This window comes from Corvus hawaiiensis, chromosome 14, assembly GCF_020740725.1.
Source record: "Corvus hawaiiensis isolate bCorHaw1 chromosome 14, bCorHaw1.pri.cur, whole genome shotgun sequence".
In the NCBI taxonomy this organism is placed as follows: domain Eukaryota; kingdom Metazoa; phylum Chordata; class Aves; order Passeriformes; family Corvidae; genus Corvus; species Corvus hawaiiensis.
This window is the reverse complement of record NC_063226.1, coordinates 21,331,708-21,350,443: the sequence shown is the minus strand read 5'-3', so window position 1 is coordinate 21,350,443 and position 18,736 is coordinate 21,331,708. Positions and strand designations below refer to the sequence as shown.

The 18,736-nt window shown below is 47.8% G+C and overlaps 1 protein-coding gene across 1 annotated transcript; it reads right to left on the bottom strand.

Annotated features, from left to right (window-relative positions):
* Nucleotides 1-1,562: 1,562 nt before the first annotated feature.
* Nucleotides 1,563-12,595, bottom strand: LOC125333397 (ras-like protein family member 11A-like). The gene is made up of 4 exons (XM_048319263.1): nt 12,262-12,595; nt 10,858-10,914; nt 8,489-8,571; nt 1,563-4,311 (listed from the first exon to the last, which is right to left on the bottom strand). Exons 1-4 carry the CDS (start codon nt 12,404-12,406, stop codon nt 3,844-3,846), a joined length of 753 nt encoding a protein of 250 aa, XP_048175220.1. The 5' UTR covers nt 12,407-12,595; the 3' UTR covers nt 1,563-3,843.
* Between the last annotated feature and the right edge of the window lie 6,141 nt (nt 12,596-18,736).

Here is an 18,736-nt window from a genome sequence, read left to right as displayed (position 1 = left end):
TGAGCTGTTCCCTGAAATCAGGACCTGAAGTTTCTGTGTTTATCCTCTGCTCCAGGTGTAAATGTGGGATCCACACAATTGAGTTTTAAAGGAATGCAGAAGCAAGATGTGAGCTCAGATGTAAGTATTTCAGCCATCCTTATGCAAATGGGGGCAATTCCTTTATTCCTCCTTGGTGATCCTCTCCCGTGGATGCTGAAGTATGTGACAGGTATCTATGACCTACGGGCAGAGCAATTCAGATTAAGAAAGAGATCTGGCCAAATTCATCAAGCAAGTCGCAGGAAAAGTTAAAAATAAAACCTGGTTCTCCCTTCTCCCAGGTCACACCACATTTCCATGGGGAACCATTGGAAATGGGTGAGAAATGCAGCTGGCAGGAGCACAGAAATAACCATTAACAAACATCTTCAGTGACTCCCAAGCCTGTCTTGGTGTTGCTGCCATTGTGAGGTGCCAGCCTGTCACTGAGGCTCTGCTCAGTCCCTAACACAGATGGAATTTAAGTAACTTTCTCCAACTTTTAATTACATTCCTGTGCAGTACAGCTCACTGTGCTCTGTGCATACCTTGAGGGAGGTGTATGGTCTGGGAGTTGTTGTAAAGAGTCGGGAATTAATTACAAAGGACGCAGGGCTGGAGTTCCTCTGGAGTACTTGCTCAGCTGTGTAACCTTGGGGCAAATCACTCAACTGCTGTGTGCCCAAGTAAACCCAGCTGCAAAGCCATCTTGAAAACCAGATGGTGCACAAAGATTTAAAATGCTCAGGAGAATGATGAGTGATGAGAAAAAAAATTTCAGAAGAAGGAATTTTACAGCTCACTGCTGTTGGTATTGATTCCAGTGGAGTTAATCTGGACTAAATCAATAGAACTGAGAGGAGAATTTTCTTTGATATCCAAAAATCACCCCACACTCTCAAATCTTTGTTTTTCCTCTCTCCTCTTGACTTTATGGCGGTACTTTCTCTCTAGAGGGTTAATTTTAAACCTTCAGTAGAAGACGTGTTTTTTCCCCTGGCAGCCTGAAGTTTCTAATTCAGGATCAGGTTCTACATGACTAAACTTTGATCTTGTACAGGATTATTTTTAGGCACTTAATTCTATAGCATTCCTTTCTCCCTGCTTTTTGTGCTGCCATTCAGCCTTGCCTCTGGGGCACAGTGAGGTGTCCTGGGGCTCAACTACTGCGCCCCAAATAAAAATACTGAGCTTTATTGCCTTCTGTAGATGGTTAGTCCTGGCTTAAAACCAGTATTTGTACTCCTGGTCAATGAACAAAGGAAATGCTAAAGTTACTGTAGCAGAATAAATGTTTGCCACATGTTAGTACCCAAGAGAAGACTTGAATGTTTCAATATTTTTTGGCTTTAGTCAAAATGTAGATTTTTTTTTCCCCCCACAGGAATGTGGGAATACTTATTTGCATAAGGAATATTTCCTTACATAAGGAACACACAAAGCAGGGTGTCCTAGGTTGTAAGAAGGGAAAAGAATATACTTTAGTGTGAACAAGGAATATTTAAATATGTGACACATACAGGAGCCATTTTATTCACTACTCAGGGAAGACCTTGCATGTTTTTATTACTCACTAATGAAAATAAAACACTGACAGGTTTGAATTTTGGTGAGATTTCTTCCCAAATCAGAAAGGATTCCAGCTGAAGGAGGGAGTTACAAACGAATCAGACAAGCTGGAGCACAAATACTCTCAGTCTTTCATGGAAACCAATGTCAGCAAATTGTCTTCAGCAAATTCAGCCCTTGTTATGCAGTACTGGAGTGGTAAAATTGCTAATTGCTATTCAAAATTGGGGATCATTTTCCCAACAGAAAAATACTTCAGTTTCTGTGGGTCTTGCAAACTGCTCCATTTCATGTTATTGAATCTTTAGACTCAATGTTTGAGCCACTGAAGCTCTAGATTCGATATTTGAGCTATTGAATCTTTACATTCAATATTTGAGCTGTGCTGTTACTAATTGAAAACACTGAAATTCCATGCCATAAAAACCAAAGTGCCTGGGATGATTAACGACACTGCTCAAACACCAAATTGCTAATCAACTCTAATCAAAAGTAGAAATTCCCTGATATCCTTTGAGTCCCTGTTTGGATGATCCAACTTTTCCCCTCCTACTACCACTTGAAACTGAATTTAAAAACAGGTGCAGGTCTTTTGTGGGAATAAAAGACTCTTAAATGAATCAGAACACAAGACATTCTCAGATGAGCAGCTGTGGAAAACAATAAATAAAACAGAAAGTGAGCTGGAGATAAGGCAAATCCAGGTGATAAGGAAAATCATGGCTAGAGCTGTCTAATATAGGGACACAGAAAATACAAAGTACATTTTAAAGCCCTGAGCTATACAAGTACTCATCAGACTCAACTTCCATTTTTGCTGCTCCTAATGAGGAAAAGGTTGATTTAGCTCAGTCTTGCCAGATGAAACTGCAGCTGGGAATGTTCTTCCATATCCATCAAACTCGGGTTTCCCTCCTGTGTTCCTGAGTATAAATCACTGAGCTTGACTTCATTTCATGGTCCTTGAATTGCTCATCTGGTCTGTTTGAAGAAAAGCTTGGTGCATCATGAATTTGCCATGGTCCGAGCCCGTTCCTCCCCACTCTCACTGAGAGCAGAGTGCTGGGTGCTCTGTGCTGTGGTTGTTGGTTCCACAAATCAGCTCACGGGATACAGCCTCAAATCCTTGGACGTGCTGAGGCACAACCAGACGCTGCCACTGGGATATGTCCTGACAGGCTGGGATGCTCTGGGAGCTGTTCAGGGAAGCCTGGCTTTAACTGAAACAGCAAAATAATGAATTCCCCAAGCCAAAATAATGAATTCGCCAAGGCAAAAATTTCAGGCATCATAAAACCGTTTCTTCTTAAAAAAAACCCCAAACAACCTAATGATGTAAATATACTTCATGTAAAGGCCTTGTTTCTTTAAAAGCATTTTGAACTTGAAGTCTGACTAGTTTAGGAGAACAAAATTAAGAGTTTTAAGTGACCTCCTTGCTCTTGATCAGTGCAGTCCATTTTTTGGTGGGTTTTAAACCACTCTGATCTATTTTTCCCTTTTGCCGTGTAAGAAACCTTCAGAAAAATGAAAAATGCCATGGAGAAACTCACTACAAAATGCTGCCACAAGTTTGTATTTTGCCCATATCATCACTTTCAGAAGAAATCAATGTGCTTTTAAACAAAAATAATCTGAAAAAGTATCGATTTTAAAAACATCTCCTTTCAAAGAGACGCTGTAAGGCTAAAGCTTGCACATGAGCAAATCTCTCCCCATTGCTAAGAGCTCTTTCTTTCAATTAATACTTTTCACTATTTATGCTCTTCATTTAAATGAATTAATTCATTTAATTTGCCTTTATTTTCCAGTCTTGCAATGAAGCAAATCTGGTACATTTTGCTCGCTCAGGACAGCTCCCATCACTCTCTTCATGTCCTGCTGTAGTTCACTGCCTGTGTTTGGGAATACAACCATTCCCAAGGGGAGTCACATCTCTTAAAAGCAGGATTTCATTGTTCTCATTAACAAACCCCAGTTCTTAACACTAAGATATTTGACCCCACCCCTTTCAAACAAAAAAAAAGAAATAATTTGGGACAACCTCTTTTTTAAACCACAGTTTCGAAATTCCTGCCCCAGAGAGCAAACCCTGCGAGTTCCTTTGCTGAATGAGCAGGGGCTTTTTGAGGAAGACGTGAAGACAAAATGGGAGAGTCTCTCACACAGCCTGACAGCTGAATTGATGCCCCTTCTTCCCAGCTTGTTGCCCTTTTTAGCCAGGGCTCTGGAACACAATTCCCACCGGTCGCGTCAAAGCGTGGTGCCCGATTTGCCTTTGGAAGTCAGAGCCTGCTTCAAACGCCTCTTCAAGTCCTGCATGTTGGGCGACTTGGGCCGGACGAGGTGGAGGCCTCTCCTCTTCTCACCATTGCAGCTGCCACTGCTCCTGCTGAGCTCCTGGCACAGCTGCTGGAAGGCCTCGTGCACACCCTCGCAGTTCTCCCGCGCCGACACCTCGCAGTAGGTCCCGCCCAGCTCGCTGGCCAGCTGCAGCCCTTCCTTGGAGGACACCTGCCTGGCCCGCAGCAGGTCGCCCTTGTTGGCCATGAGCAGCAGGGGGATGTTGGCGTTGGGGTGGATCCTGCGGATGTGCTGGTGCAGGGGCCGCAGCACACGGAAGCTCTCGTAGTCCGTGATGGAATAAACGAACACGAAGCCGTCGGCCCAGTAGATGGAGCGGTTTATCTGCTCCTGGCAGCAGATGGTGTCCGTGTCGTCCTGCAAAACAACAGGATTTGGGTGTTAGGAAACACGGAGCAGGGGGCAGAGAGAGCAAAGAGCCCCAGACAGAGCTCAGTTTGAACGTGGGGCTGTTTGTTAAAGTACAGCCAGGAGCCTCTCTGGATGTCCCAGTGGAACTCTCAGTGTTGGTGACACTGTGCCAGGTTGTCCAGCCTGGGCAAAAGGAGGTTCAGGGGGGACCTTTCACTCCCTACAGCTCCCTGAAAGGAGGTTGCAGCCAAGTGTGGGCCAGGCTCCGCTCCCAGTGACAGGACAAGAGGAAACAGCCTCAAGCTGCACCAGGGGAGGTTTAGGTTGGACATCAGGAGGAACTTTTTCATGGAAAGGGTGATTGGACATCGGCAGGGGCTACCAGGGAGGTGTTGGAGTCCCCATCCCTGCATCCCTGGATGTGGCACTCAGAGCTCTGGGCTGGGGACAAGGTGGGGATCGGTCACGGGTCAGACTCAGTCCTGGAGGTCTTTTCCAACCTCAGTGATTCCATGATTCTGTGATCCCACACTGCAGGAAAGCAGTAATGTGGAGTGGAGAGGGGTCAGAGCAAATTGGTTGAAGAGCCAAAATACTGCTTTGAAAAGTTAGTTCTATATTCTCTTGTACCCAACCAGTCAGAAACTCACACTCTTATTGTGGATGAAATTGTGATGGGCACAGTGAGAGCATTAAAAATCCATCAGGTTTGTCACACTGTGACAAGTGAACAGTTGTCCCCCAAGGTGACTTTTAGGGCTTTTTCCAATCCTTTATTCAATGTCTCCATGGACAGAGGCTCTCACTAACTCTGTCTGGTGAAGCCTGCCAGGTTTTCCTGCCTTGCAGGTCTCCGGATAGTCAAAGTTATTTTGAAAAAAGTGATTTGCTACAAAGAACCAATGACCACAACTCAAGATCAGGTGCAATCCCATTGGCAATTTGCAGAGCAGGATGGGTTTATATCATGTTTTGCTGGTCACACATTTGTTGATTCCATCACCACTCCTATTTAGAGCCCCAGCAACCACCAGCACTGGGATTACAAAGCTGAATACAACACTGTGGGCTTGAAAAGAGATCAGCTCACTTGTCAAGAGGAAGCTATTTCCAGCTAATCCTCTCCTCTTTGTTATCCCTGCTGGGATAGGGATAACCCAGCCAGAGAGGGAGATGCCTGCTGCAGCCATGCTTGGTCTGGAAGAACTGACATTCCTGTCAATATTACAGCATTTCTGGAACGCTGTAATTTTTTTTTTATATCCAACAAGCATATTCTGTGTACAGCTCTTCATGAAGCTGGTAGAAATTGCGTTATTTTAAGGGGAGTTCAACATCACAAATACAGAGCTCAAATTTTGATTATTGCTAAATTCTACCCAAGAAATTTTCATCAACTTCGGTAAGACTAAGAGAAAACATGTTCCATTATCTCTTAATCTACAGAATACATACTGACATTAGTTGTAACAGAATTTAGTGCTCAGCACTCTCCCCAAACAGATCACTTTTATTTAGAATCATTTATTTAGATCACTTTTATTTATGAATTATAAAGCCCAACTTCAGAAAGCAGAGGTGGAAAACAATGAGTAAAACCGATCAGTTTTCCTCTGGTAGATCAGACAGTAGAAGAAGAACTACTGACAAGCTCTTCTGAGAGAAGGAGGAAGCAGAATTTCTGAAGGGTCAGAGTGTAAATTCAGCTTAAAACTTTCCTCAGGAGTTCTGCCAACCAAATGCCCTTCATAAATATTTCATTATTGCCCCCAGACACACTGGCTCATCACACCTTGAGGTTCTTTGCCTTTGCCAGCTCACTGAAATTTCACTGTGAGCAGTGAAATTGCTTATCAGATGCTCTCCAAAACACTCAAACCCCAAAGCCCAACACAGGATGATGAAGAGGGATCCTGCCCAGCAGCCTGTTTGGAAAGGTTAATGAGAGTGAACTCCAGCCAGGCCGGGGCAGGCTGTGGGAAGAAGGGCAATTTGCACTGTTGGGGTCTGGGTTGTAGCCAGTCTGGGGATAATTAGCCACTCTCCATGTCCTGGAAGCATCTTTTCACCAGCAAAACCCTTTCATGGCAAAAAAAGGAACTAATTGCACTGGCAAGCCCTGAAAATGGGTTTGGAGAAGGTGCACATTCAGAAAGCCCTAATGAGCAGAAATTCTCTGTTACTCCAGCTAGGCCCACCCAGGAGTGAGAGGGATGGATAATCCCAAGAGGAATGCTTTATTCAGGAAACCAAAGGCTAATGGGCTACTTTTTAAATGGAAATCTCTGCTCCAGAATGAATTTTGAAACACACAGGCCTTTGCAGTGTATAGGCCAAGCAGCAATGAATCACCCAACAAAGCCACTCATCTGCTTCTGTTTCTCTCTTACACTTTCACATCTCTGGGGGCTTGAATCCCGAGGGTTTCCACATGATTTCCTCCTGAAACGCTGTGCTCTGCCTGCAGAGTGCAGGAAACCCTCTTCCTTAAGGATTTTGATAAAAAGTCCAACCTTTTCTCAGTCTTAACCTGTTCTGACACAGTCCCTTCAATTATTGCAGATACATCATTCGAAGCAAACGCATACAGGGTGAGATAAGCGTGTCTGTGGGAGATCTTGGGACAGCACAGACCTTGGACATGGGCAAAGAAAATGAAACTCTTTCTTAATTAAATTAAGATCATTTCTGACTAAGAAACCTCAGCTGCTGGCTTGACTAAACTTTGTGCAGCTCTAGAGTCACTGGACTATAGGGCACAGTATTAATTTAAACAGGAAAACAGCATCTATCTGGTCTGGAAAAGGGAGTTAAATTATTCCACTCCCTCCTTTCTCCATGGGACAGTAGAGAGAGAGGGGATTCCCTTTGTTAAGTGTTTATCAGGCAATCCCAGTGGTGCCCAATCATCCCCCACAGCTCCTCTTTGCAGGGCAAGCTGGCAAAGGCCTTTGTGCAGTTAAATCCCACTTGAATATTTGGAGAGCTTCCACTGCAGCTTTTGTTTGCTTCTGAGTGTCCAGAACAAATGAGGGCTCCTGCCCTCTGCTCTGTGCACCCCAGCACAGCAGAGTGGGACTTGAGCAAAGCTTTCCCCTTCAATCCACTTCCAGTCATGAGAGCAGCTGGGAATGGGAACTGCAGGAGCTTCGCTCATCCCGTTCTGTAAACTCAGGATGGAAGAGTCCTACAGCACAGAAATGCACACGTGGGGCTGTGCAGGTGAAACAGGGGGTGCAGAGGTGTCCAGGAGCAGCCTGCCACACGAGGAGAGAAGGTGGTGTTCCCATCCTGACCTTTATTCGGCCAAGTCTAAGTTTAGACTGAGGTTAAGGCCACACCTAGAAGGTTATGCTCGGTGGTGCAATGAGAATAACTAGTTCTATCATGAAATTGGAATTATCAGTCTCTTGTGATTTCCACCATTCATGTAACCCCAAATTTCACTACATTTCCTGCTGCTTTGACACTATTTTCATCCTCTTGTTCTGCATGTGAAGCAGATCTTCAAGGAGAGACATCATAAATCCTGCTTGGAAAAGTATTTCTAGAAAGAGGTTCCTAGTAGACTATTAAATCTAGAATGTAATAGAACCATAGAATCATTAAGATTGGAAAAGATCTTTAATATCATCGAGTCCAACTATCTAAAACACTGCGAGAAAAAGGAGTGTGATAAATGCTACCACCTTAAAAAAAAAGGAATTAATTACATTTAAAACCCGAGTAAGGAAAGCAGTGCAAAGCACCATAGCTGGAAATGACAACTGCTGGGAGGCCTGGCCCCTTGGGAAGAAACACTTCTCTAAATCTGAGAGACTTTGGGTGTGGAGGAAGGTCCAAGCTGAGCCAGCTGGGCCTCTGGGCAGGTGAGTTTTCTGCCATGCAGGGACAGAAACCACTTGACAGAAAATAAAACAACCAAGGAGTGAGCCAGATTGTGATTTTACTGCTGTTCAGAAATGTGTTGGAAAGAGATTTGTTTTAATTTTGACTTAGTGCTGAAGGAACCTGATTTAACCCCTTCAAGAGCTCATTTTGGTGAAGTTTAAGGTACCTTGATTAGTCTTGGGTTTGAGCCCGGGTGTTTTCCTGCTGCTAAGTGGAGTTAATTGCAGATGGAAGTGCTGGCAACAAACATGAGACAAGAAGTGTGTTGAAAAGCACAGAGCAGTAGTTTTACCTCCAGTGAGACAAAGGGAGTATCCTGCACCTGCAGAGAGATCTGCTCCCCATCTATGGTGAACTTCCTGGAATACAAAGCACCTGGTGGAGAAGGAACATCGTTAGTCAGGGACTGTAACAGGGAACCAAAAGTACAAAGGGAAGGCAAAACGGGACTGTAGAAATCCAGAGTTTTGAGGTTTGGGATGTGGAGCTGCCTGTAGAAAAGTGAACAGCCCTGGAGTGCTTGTGTGGCTGTTTGCTCAGTAAAGTGGGGCTGTGTTTGCTGTGTGGGGACATGTCCTGAGTGTACAGCCAGCCTGGGGGCTGGGAAAGGGCCACTTGGCATTGAGTCACATACTCAAAGTGGGCACATAAATCCCATTCAGGTTTTCAATCCATATGAACTTTAAATATAAGTGCAGTTCACATTTTATGATGTCAAACTAAGACATCCAGGTGTGGTCTGTGAAAGGAGTGAGTGTTTCCTACTGCATTTTTCTGAGTGCCTTTAAAAAAGGAAAGTGCTCCAGGTTTGGACACAGAGTGAGTGACTGTGTGTGAATCCCCCAGGTGCTCTTTGGGGTTTGTGTGATTTTAGCAGAGTTTGGTTGAAATCCCCAAAGACTGGACACTTGAAACCTGACTTTGGTTAGTCTGGAGGACACATATTCACAGCCAAGTGCCAGTTCTACCCACCTAGGCCTGATCCAGCTCTGATCTAACCCCTGCTATCCTAGGCTTGAACTTTATTTTGTTACTGCAGTGTGAGCTAAGTGGCAATGAAAATTTAAGTCTTGATCTTCTGAGCTCTCTGTGGCTGTGACAAGGACAGCTCCAGAGGTTGATATCATCATTTTTCTTCAGAACTTAACACAAGTCACGTGGGGGTGTGAAGAAATGCTAATCCACAGCTGCTGTGTACAGCCCTTCTGTCTTGCCCCAGTACAATTGTCACTGCTGCCTCCAGAACAATGTCAAACGTGGACAAATCCACCCACTGGAGAGTAAGGAATTCAGATTAACAGGGAGCCCAGCTAGTGACAGTAATGCCCTCACTTCCGAAAATCTGCTTTGTTTCAAGGGAACAAGTGATTTTATTCCAGTGGAAAAGAGTCTGAGCTCATAGAACATTTTCAACACAAGGGAATTTAGCACTGAATCCAATATTATCATATCATGGTTTAATACTGTGAGGGGATCCAGCCCTGGTGGGATTAATTTTGTATTTTTAAACAGATCAGATTTTAAGCTGTAAAGATGATTTTATGGGAAGATCCTGCACCCCTGCACCAAGGCCAGACAACTCCTTATTCCCATTCCATGACGCCCCACAGAACAAAGAGCAGGTGCTGCCAGGCACTGCCCCTGCTCTGCCTGATGCTGCCTGGAACAAGGAGAAGCACGGCTGAGTGATCCCAAAGGCACCACCACCTGTTCCATATTGCTGCCATATTCCCTTCTCCTGCAGCACGGCCGTGGGCCTGGGAGCTTAATGAGAAAAGCATGTGGTTCCCAGCACTGCTCTGGCAGCAGTCCCTGCACAGCTCCCAGGTCTCACTTGATGTACAACCTCCCGGAGAAGAGGTGACAGAAAAGAAGGAGCAAAAGTGCAGCCAACCATCGGGGTTACTTGGGGTCAGTGATGGGGAGCTGGAAGGAGGAGCTTTCAGATTGTGTTTCCTCAGATCAAAGGATCTTGTGCTGCTCCCTCCTCCCCTGCTCATCCTGAGCTCAGCAAGCGTCTCCAAAGTGAAGCATTTGTTCAGTCCTGCCCACCTTCACCCCAAAGCTGTGAGGTGCCCAATGTGTGAGATGTGCAGTAGGGGTGAGCATGGATCCATCCTACAACCCTGGCCAAATCAGAGTCTGAATGAAACAGTTCACATGAACACTCCCTCTGGATTAAACAAGGAATGAATGGTTGCTTTGCTTGTCTTACGGAGAGAAGACTTCAATTTCAAAGCCTCCCTGGTTATAATAGCCCCTGAAAAAAAAGGGAACGCACAGAAAAAGTTCTGAACTTCCTTTTACACCCTTTGGAATTCCTCTGCCTTCCCTGGGCTTGCAGGGGGAGCAGCATTGGGGTTTTGTGGTTTAGCTGATGTGTAGGTTGTTCCTTGAGCCTGTGTTTCAGTATAGGTATGTCCCCAAGCAAACCTTTTACTCTGATCCTTTTCCATCAACTTGGGGGAAAAAACCAGCTGAAAGGATCATAAATAATGAGCCTTTGATTTATGGCTTTCATAGCTTGAGGCTATTAACTGAAAATATGCACCTTATGGACACCTAACACCACTTGGCTCTCCTGTAATGTGCACCAGTCACAAAACAGAGTGGATTTATTTTCCAACTCTCTGCAGTGCTGCTGGGGAGAGCAGAACTCACCGGTGTTGGCTTCGTAGTCCCCAATAAATCTCTTTGTGAGAAAGCGCACGACCAGGGCTGCAAAACAATGAGAAAAAGATGGGTCCTTAATGAGAAACCAGATCCATCCTTGCACAACATGTGTAACATCTTCCTGCAGGGAGGAGTCTCACACAGACCGAGTTCATGTCTGGATTGCTCACATGTTATTCTGCAAATGCTGCTCTCAACGCTCACAGACAAAGATCTGGGGCCAGGCTGGGATACCCAATACAGAGTTTTTCACAGCTTGTGTTGGAAAGGAGCCCTCAGATTCAGGGTGGCAGCTCAGCGTGGGATAGGGAGGTTGTTTCCCTGGGATCGCAGGTAAAACAATCTGTGCTTTGCTCTGAAATAATTTAGAAAAAGAGTAGCAAGCCAGCAGATTGCAACTAATCCAAATTTAAGCATTTTATGTCATACAAGAAGTGAGGCTGATGGATGGAATGTTTCTCTCTAGCCTTAAAAACCCTCCTGAAACCCATTAGTGATATCTAATCACACCCAGCAAACAAACTCCATGTGCTCTGCACACTTGGGTCGTGCTGCAGCACCCTGGGCCTTCTTCTTCACCTTAACCTGAGCTGCTTTCTTAAACTCTTTGCTTAGAACCCTTTTTTTCCTTGATAAAACACTTAAACCCCATCGTGGCACCAGTAACTTGTATTCCTGTAGTGCTTTGATCTCGGCAGATTCCTAGTAACTTGCAAAAACAATTAATAATTAAATAAAATGGATTTCATTTCAAGCCATGATTTTTCTTACAGTGATACTGGGTCACCCTTGAGCACCCTTAGATGAAACTGCCTGTGCAGCTTTGTCTTCAACAAACTAGTTAAAAATAATATGAAGATGTGGCTGCTTCAAAGCCAAAACAATCAAACATTTTGCTGAATCCCATGGAGCCACAGATGTAATAAATCTGATTTGCTCTTAATAATTCCTGAAATCATGGACCATACATTCAAATGCTCTCTTTACCCTCTTTTCTTCCTCTCTCCTTTGGGGAATAATAAAGGCACGTCTCGCACGCTGTGATTTGTCTGCTGAGCATAAAACATTTACAGCAGGAGGATAAAAACCACCAGCCCCACTTTTGGGGTGCGCAAATTTAGCCACAGCTAAATAATTTGCACAAAACCGCGTAGAACCAAGCAGAACAGTTTTGTGCGTACAAAACTCGCTGCTGGCTCACGCCGGCTGCTCACACAGCGACAGCACATCTGCCTCACAAATTATCCCGCACATTTCTTTAAAAAACAAAGAAAAAAGGTACATTGGGACAGTTAAGCTGCACCAAATGTCACAGTTTTGGGTCTGCCTGGGGAGCGAAGGAGCTCGGAAGTGCAGCTGCAAGGAAAAGCAGGGAACACACCTGGGACTTACCTGTCTTGCCCACGCTGCTGCCGCCCAGCACCACGAGCTTGATGATTTTGTTGGGCGCACAGTCCAGCACGGGGTACTCCGGAATGGGCAGCAGCAGGAAGTTGGTGGAGTACTGAGACATCGTATCCTCAGGGACCAGACGCATGCCAGAAGGGATGGCTGCTGAGCCCGGCTCGGGGGGGAAAAGCGGCAGCACGGCTCCTCGGCGCCCGTCCTCGGCTGGCTTCCCTCGGAGGGACAAGCGCTCTCATCCCACCGAAGCAGTTTTCCCGAGGAATGGGAGAGCGCCCGGCCTCCTGCAGCCGATGCCTCAGCTCAGACAGCGACTTCGGAGAGCCAAAGGGAACTTTTTGATCAGCCCCCGTGAAAACTGACTCCGGCATCCCGCAGCCAATCACAAGTGGGACCGGGACATTCCTGCAGCCGGGCACCGAGGGAGCTGCGCCTGCATCCAGCGCTCCTCGCCCTTTAGCCCTCGCTACGGCCTGATTTACGGGCTGTCCCTCGGCTGGCTGCTAAAAACCCAGATTTTGGGGGTTTTCAGCCGTCACGGGAGCGTTTTCAGTGCGGTACAGCCACCCCCATGCTCTGCTCTAATTCCGCTTTGAATAATCCGGTTCTGCCTGTCCAGTTCCTTTGCCTTTTCAATCGGCTCCAGCTCCACGCTCTGTTGTTCTCCCTGGGCTATTGTGTGCTGCCCCTCCGGAGCCCTGAAGCTGATGGGACCCTGCTCTTCAGGATAACAAACACATTTCCATCCCCCCCCCCTCCGAGTTTTCAGGCAGCTGTGGGGTATTCCAAAATCCCAGCTGGCACATGAATCCTCCAGGACACGTTTGATCTGTGAGTCCTAAAGGCCTGCTGGAACGCGGGGCAGCGTTGGGGTGGGACACTGCAGGCCCTCCAAGCATGGGAAAGTGAATTTAGGGCTGATGACAGATTTGGGAAGCGGAGGAAGGACTCGGTGCCTTTCAGTGGGGCGAGCCAGCAGAGGGAATGAAGAGAGAACGGCTTCTCTAGGAAAACTGAGCGGGGTTTTAGGACAGCTGGCGGCTGCAGGGTCTGTGGGATGACAGCCTGTAACTGAGCACTGGCTACAATCAGCTCTCAGTTCTCTGGGATAACAGGGAGGGAAGAACACGGTGGGGGGGAGTGACCCAGACAAAAGCAAAACTGCAAATAATATGAAACAGATGTAAATGAAACTAAAAAAATAATGTAGTTGGAACATTCATCTTTGGAAAAACTTCTCGGAAGGGGTCTGCAGGAGCGGGGGCAAGGCTGGCACATGGACTCTGTCGGGCGGTGTGGGAGGCAAGGATGGGAACGGAGGGCAAGATAATCCCCCCACAGCTCATGGAGACCTGGGCATGCAGTTTTGCTGCAGGCACAAGGTAGGCTTGGCTCACTCTGGAGAGGCTGCAGCCACCAAAAAGCCTCTCTGTGCCCAGCTGCTCTCATGGCTCTGCTCTGACCCACAGCACGCACCTGAGCCCTCCCCAGAGCCAGGGGTGCATTCCCAGGGGATGGGAAATCAGGGCAGAGCTCCGGATCAGTGCCCCTTCCCAAAGCACTGATCCCAGTTTCCACACCAGCATCACAGAGGATGTGCTGAGTGTAAACTGCCCTTAGGAAAACCCAGCGTTGGGGCACAGCAGTGCAGTGAAATCAGCACAAGAATCCCAAGATTTATGGACATGTCACTTTTCCAAGGCTCTGTTTCCCCTCTAAAAGCTCCTTGTGCAGCAGTATTTGTGCAGGGATGCTGTGCAAGCTCCCGGTGTTGTTCCTTTGACCATCCTGGCAGCTGATGAAGAGGTGGAAAAGGTATCTGGAGGCTGATGCAGCTCATGGAACTGCGAGGGAGCCGCCGGATCCTGTGTCTTTTGGGACATGGCTCCTGTGGGAATGGTTTGCAAATCTTCCAGTGTCAATTTGCTTCCAGATTTTTGCAAAACCCCAAACACTGAAAAAAAAAAAATCTTTTCCAGGAAATTTCATTACCGGGCTGCTTTAATCTCACACAAGTTTTGTAAGAAGAGGCAAAATGAGAGGAGGAATAGGGGAAAAAGCTCCAAATCTTGCGGTCAATTAATAGGGCAGCACTTTGAAATGCGTTATTGAGCTGGACAGTGATGAATTTGGGATTAGTTAGCAGCAGTAAGTCACTGTCTGCCTCTCTGAGTGCTGGAAGCTTTGTTGCCATTTGCTATTAAAAGCACATGTTCGTGAGTAATATAAAAACATTCATCACGATAGTCCTCCTCCAAAACCAAACAGTCATAGATCTGTCAGCTTCCAGGTGGCCAGAAGAGCTTCAGCCCAGGGAAAAAAAGCCAGATAAGTTCAGAAAGATCGTGAAGAATATTCTATATGAGCAAAGACATTCCTGGAAGAAAACAGCTCTGCTGGCTTGCTCCAAGAGGGAGGCACATCCAACTGAAAAAAAAAAGTTAAAATCATTTTGGGTAACCAAATGTGGTGCTGAGGAACACAAAAGGGAGTCAGCCAGAGGCAGATAAAGTTGGAGGGTGAGCTTTGGGCTGGATAAATGTGAGGCAGACAAAAAGAATGCAAACTGTGCTCAAATGATGCTGAGCTTGGATGTGGCACACGAAAATCAGGAGCCACAAGCACGGGCATGGAGCAGCTGCTGCGTGACGAGGGACAGGGAAGCTGCTTCCCATGTGCTTGCAGGGATGGATCTGGTGCTGACACGGGAGAGGGGATGTGTGGGGGCAGGAATGAGACAGCAGTGGTGGAGGAAATGTTGAACTGCTGCTTTTGGCAGCCCTGAGGGCTTCTGGTTGCTTAAAACCAATGTGAAAGCAGTTTTAGGCTGCATGTTGGAAGCAGACCAGTGGAGTTGCAGTTCCTTTGCTAATATGGTTCAATCTGAATTTCTTCTGCACCAGCCCAGGCTTCTCGTGCTTCTCCCCAAAGCTCGTTCCACCATGTGCAGGAATCTCTGTGCAGAGAGAAGAGATTTTAGTACAAATAAAACTTCTCCCAAAGTTTTCAATCTATTCTCAAGCTCCCCCCCCTCCTCTTAACTTTCAGGCTCTGATTCTGAAAGGGCTCAAGTAAAATATAGAACCGAACCCAGAGGTTTTCACAGGTGACCCTTATCTGATTTTCTAGATTGCCAGAAGAGCCTTTTCACTGAGTGAAGCCACGCAGAAGGATTCACACTCTCTGAGATTGTATAACCCTTGGCATGCAGAAGAACAATTGTTTTTAAAGGAGATTTTCATTGTTTGTGCACAATGGGCTTATATTTAGCCAAGAAACCCATGTTTTAAATTCAAATTCTCTTGGAAAAACAATCGCTTAAATTAGAGAGGGAATGTTTGCAAAGCCGAGAGTGACTTTGGAAACATTTGGATGGTTCTGGAGGGTTCACTTTACCACCCCTTGGGTCGCTCATGCAAGGATCTGTGCCTTTGCATGGTGCACAGAGATTGTTATTTCCACACCAAATCTTTTACAGATTTATTTACTGCTCTGTGTTGCTTTTGGCTCTGTTTGTTATAAGATTTTCTATTTATATTGTTGTTGGCCCTCCTAGACATCTTCAGAGACAAAGCTTGCTAAAAATAAAAATATTTGCCATGACCATAGTGCCTGTCACAGGAGGATGTCAGAGTGCTTTAAAACTGGTTGTAATTGTTCCTCACGGATTGTACAAAAGGAGTAAGAGACGAGCAGAGCCAGAGAGACCTTGCTAAGATCCCAGCATGTTGGGAAAATGTTTCTGTGTCTGCCTAGCTCTGGCAGAAATTATTTGCCAGTAATGAGTATTTTGGACCAAACCACTACACTCCCATAAGTCCATTTGTAACCATTACATTTGCCTCTGCTACATCTTTCATAGAATACATTGATGTTAGGGGGACTTGGATGGGGAAACAGGGCTCTTGTCTGAGCAGAAATGGGAAATGTGGCTGTGGGGAAATGCCAGGGGCTGGGGCAGATGCTGAGACAGAACTTGAGGCTGGTGGCTCATGCACACATCCCTGAATTGACTCCAACCAAGTTGATCCCTGCAGCTCTCTCTGCCCCTCTTTGTTGCAGACTCAGGGCCCAAAGGTCACTTCTCACGCTGCACTCAACAAAAATTGTCTTTTAACCACCCTCCTGCTCCCGGTAACCAAATACCTCAAAGCTGGGAAAGGCAAAAAAGGAGGAGACAAGAAAGGAACAGAAAGGAGTGTGGTGTGCTCAAAGAACCAGCCTTTGTCTGCGTGCTCAGAATCCCACCTTGCGGGGTTTGAATGAATTAAAAATGCATCTCTGTGCTCCAGCAGTGACCTCTGAAGACATCTGGGGACAAGACCACAATTTTAGCCTCGTCATTCTACTCAGCACCAAGTTGTTCTGATCCTGAGGCCAAAGGGCAAGGAAATGTCCTCAGATGCTGCTGCAACAGCAGTGATAAATCATCTTTGATTCTATTCTGGGATGTGAGAGAGATGAACATTTAAATGTGTACTTCAGTCTGGTCAAACACTGTCCACATTCCACAATTTCTGCATTTCCTCTCCCTAATTTTGAAGCACCACCATTCATGGCAACTCTCTGAGCATGTGACCCTTTTCACTTTTGGGATATTTTGTAAGGATTGGGGGTTTTTTTGTGTTCCTGAAGCCTGTCCCTGGGGAGCCTGTAGTAGATGAAAGTCCCACGTGCATACGAGAACATCACTGCGGGCGAGCAGCTCAAATAGGATGGAAACATCTTGGCCTCGTGAAAAAGTTTCTGCTTTGGAAACAGAACCCTTCTCCCTTCCCCACAGATATTCCCACAAGGTCAGGGCTGCAGCGTGGAAACAGCCCTGTCACTGCCGGGATTGTGAGCAGGGAGCTCCCAGCCACCCTCAGCAGCGCTTCCAGGAGAGGATGGGATCCCTCCAGGCTGGACACGACTCTGCATGGGGATCAGTCCCTGACAAGTAGTTCTGCCCAACGCTCGCCGTTTCCTGTGGGCTGTTCCCTCTGAGATGTGGTTGCTCTCGGGGCGCGTTGCAGGATGAGCTTTGTGGTGTCTCGGGAACGTTTCCCACTCCGTCCAACCTGGCCTGCGACACTTCCAGGGATAGGACATCCCCAGCCTTCCTGGGTAACCTGTCCCAGTGTCTCACCACCCTCACAGTAAAGAATTTATTCCGTATCTCTAACCTAAATTCCCTTTCTTCCAGTTTGTACCCATTCCTTTGTCCTCTCACTGCAGTTCCTAATGAACAGTCCCCCTCTGGCTTCCCTGTAGCCTCCTCAGACACTGGAAGGTTCCACACAATCATCCGGTCCAGCCCCTGGCCCTGCACAGACACCCCAAACCCCCACCCTGTCCCTGGCAGCGCTGTCCAAACGCTCCTGGAGCTCTGGCAGCCTCGGGGCCGGGACCATTCCCTGGGGAGCCGTTCCAGTGCTCGCTGGAAGCACTTTTTGCCACTTCAGGTGCTCCCCAGGGAATCCACGCTGCCACAGCCCTCTCTCGACCCCTGGACCCAGGGCTCCCGAGGGATTCTACAACCGGGGGCTGTCCCACATCCCGGGGCTATCCCACATCCCGGGGCTGTCCACGTCCTGGGGTTGTCCCATATGCTGGGGCTGTTCCCCATCCCGGTCCCGTCCCCCGTCCCCCATCCCGGTCCCCGTCCCCCGTCCCTTTCCCCGTCCTGTTCCCTGTCCCGGTCCCCGTTCCCCGTCCCCCGTCCCGGTCCCGTTCCCCGTTCCTCGTTCCCCGTTCCTGTTCCCCGTCCCGTCCCGGTCCCGGTCCAGTTCCCGTTCCCCAGTCCCGGTCCCCGTTCCCCATCCCCGTCCCGGTCCCCGTTCCCCGGTCCAGTTCCCGTTCCCCATCCCGTTCTCCGTCCCCGTTCCCCGTTCCCCATCCCGGTCCCGTTCCCGTTCTCCGTCCCCGTTCCCCGTTCCCCATCCCGGTCCCGTTCCCGTTCTCCGTCCCCGTTCCCCGTCCCGTTCCCGTTCCCCGTCCTGTTCCCGTTCCCCGTCCCGTTCTCCGTTCCCCGTTCCCGTTCTCCGTTCCCCGTTCCCCGTCCCGTTCTCCGTTCCCCGTTCCCCATCCCGTTCCCCGTCCCGTTCCCGTTCCCCGTCCCGTTCCCCGTCCCGTTCCCCGTCCCGTTCCCCGTTCCCCGTTCCCGTTCCCCGTTCCCCGTCCCGTTCTCCGTTCCCCGTCCCGTTCTCCGTTCCCGTTCCCCATCCCGTTCCCCGTCCCGTTCCCGTTCCCCGTCCCGTTCCCCGTCCCGTTCTCCGTTCCCGTTCCCCGTTCCCCATCCCGTTCCCCGTCCCGTTCCCGTTCCCCGTCCCGTTCCCCGTCCCGTTCTCCGTTCCCGTTCCCCGTTCCCCGTCCCGTTCCCCGTCCCGTTCCCCGTTCCCCGTTCCCGTTCCCCGTCCCGTTCCCCGTCCCGTTCTCCGTTCCCCGTTCCCGTTCCCCGTTCCCGTTCCCCGTTCCCCATCCC

What these genes read in the sequence shown, in the direction of transcription:
- LOC125333397 (XM_048319263.1), bottom strand. Translation starts at nt 12,406, where the DNA reads ATGCGTCTGGTCCCTGAGGATACGATGTCTCAGTACTCCACCAACTTC. An exon ending in CAGCAGCGTGGGCAAGACAG is followed by an intron (nt 10,915 to 12,261) that starts GTAAGTCCCAGG and finishes ATTGTTTTGCAG; the next exon opens with CCCTGGTCGTGCGCTTTCTC. An exon ending in GGACTACGAAGCCAACACCG is followed by an intron (nt 8,572 to 10,857) that starts GTGAGTTCTGCT and finishes CTTCTCCACCAG; the next exon opens with GTGCTTTGTATTCCAGGAAG.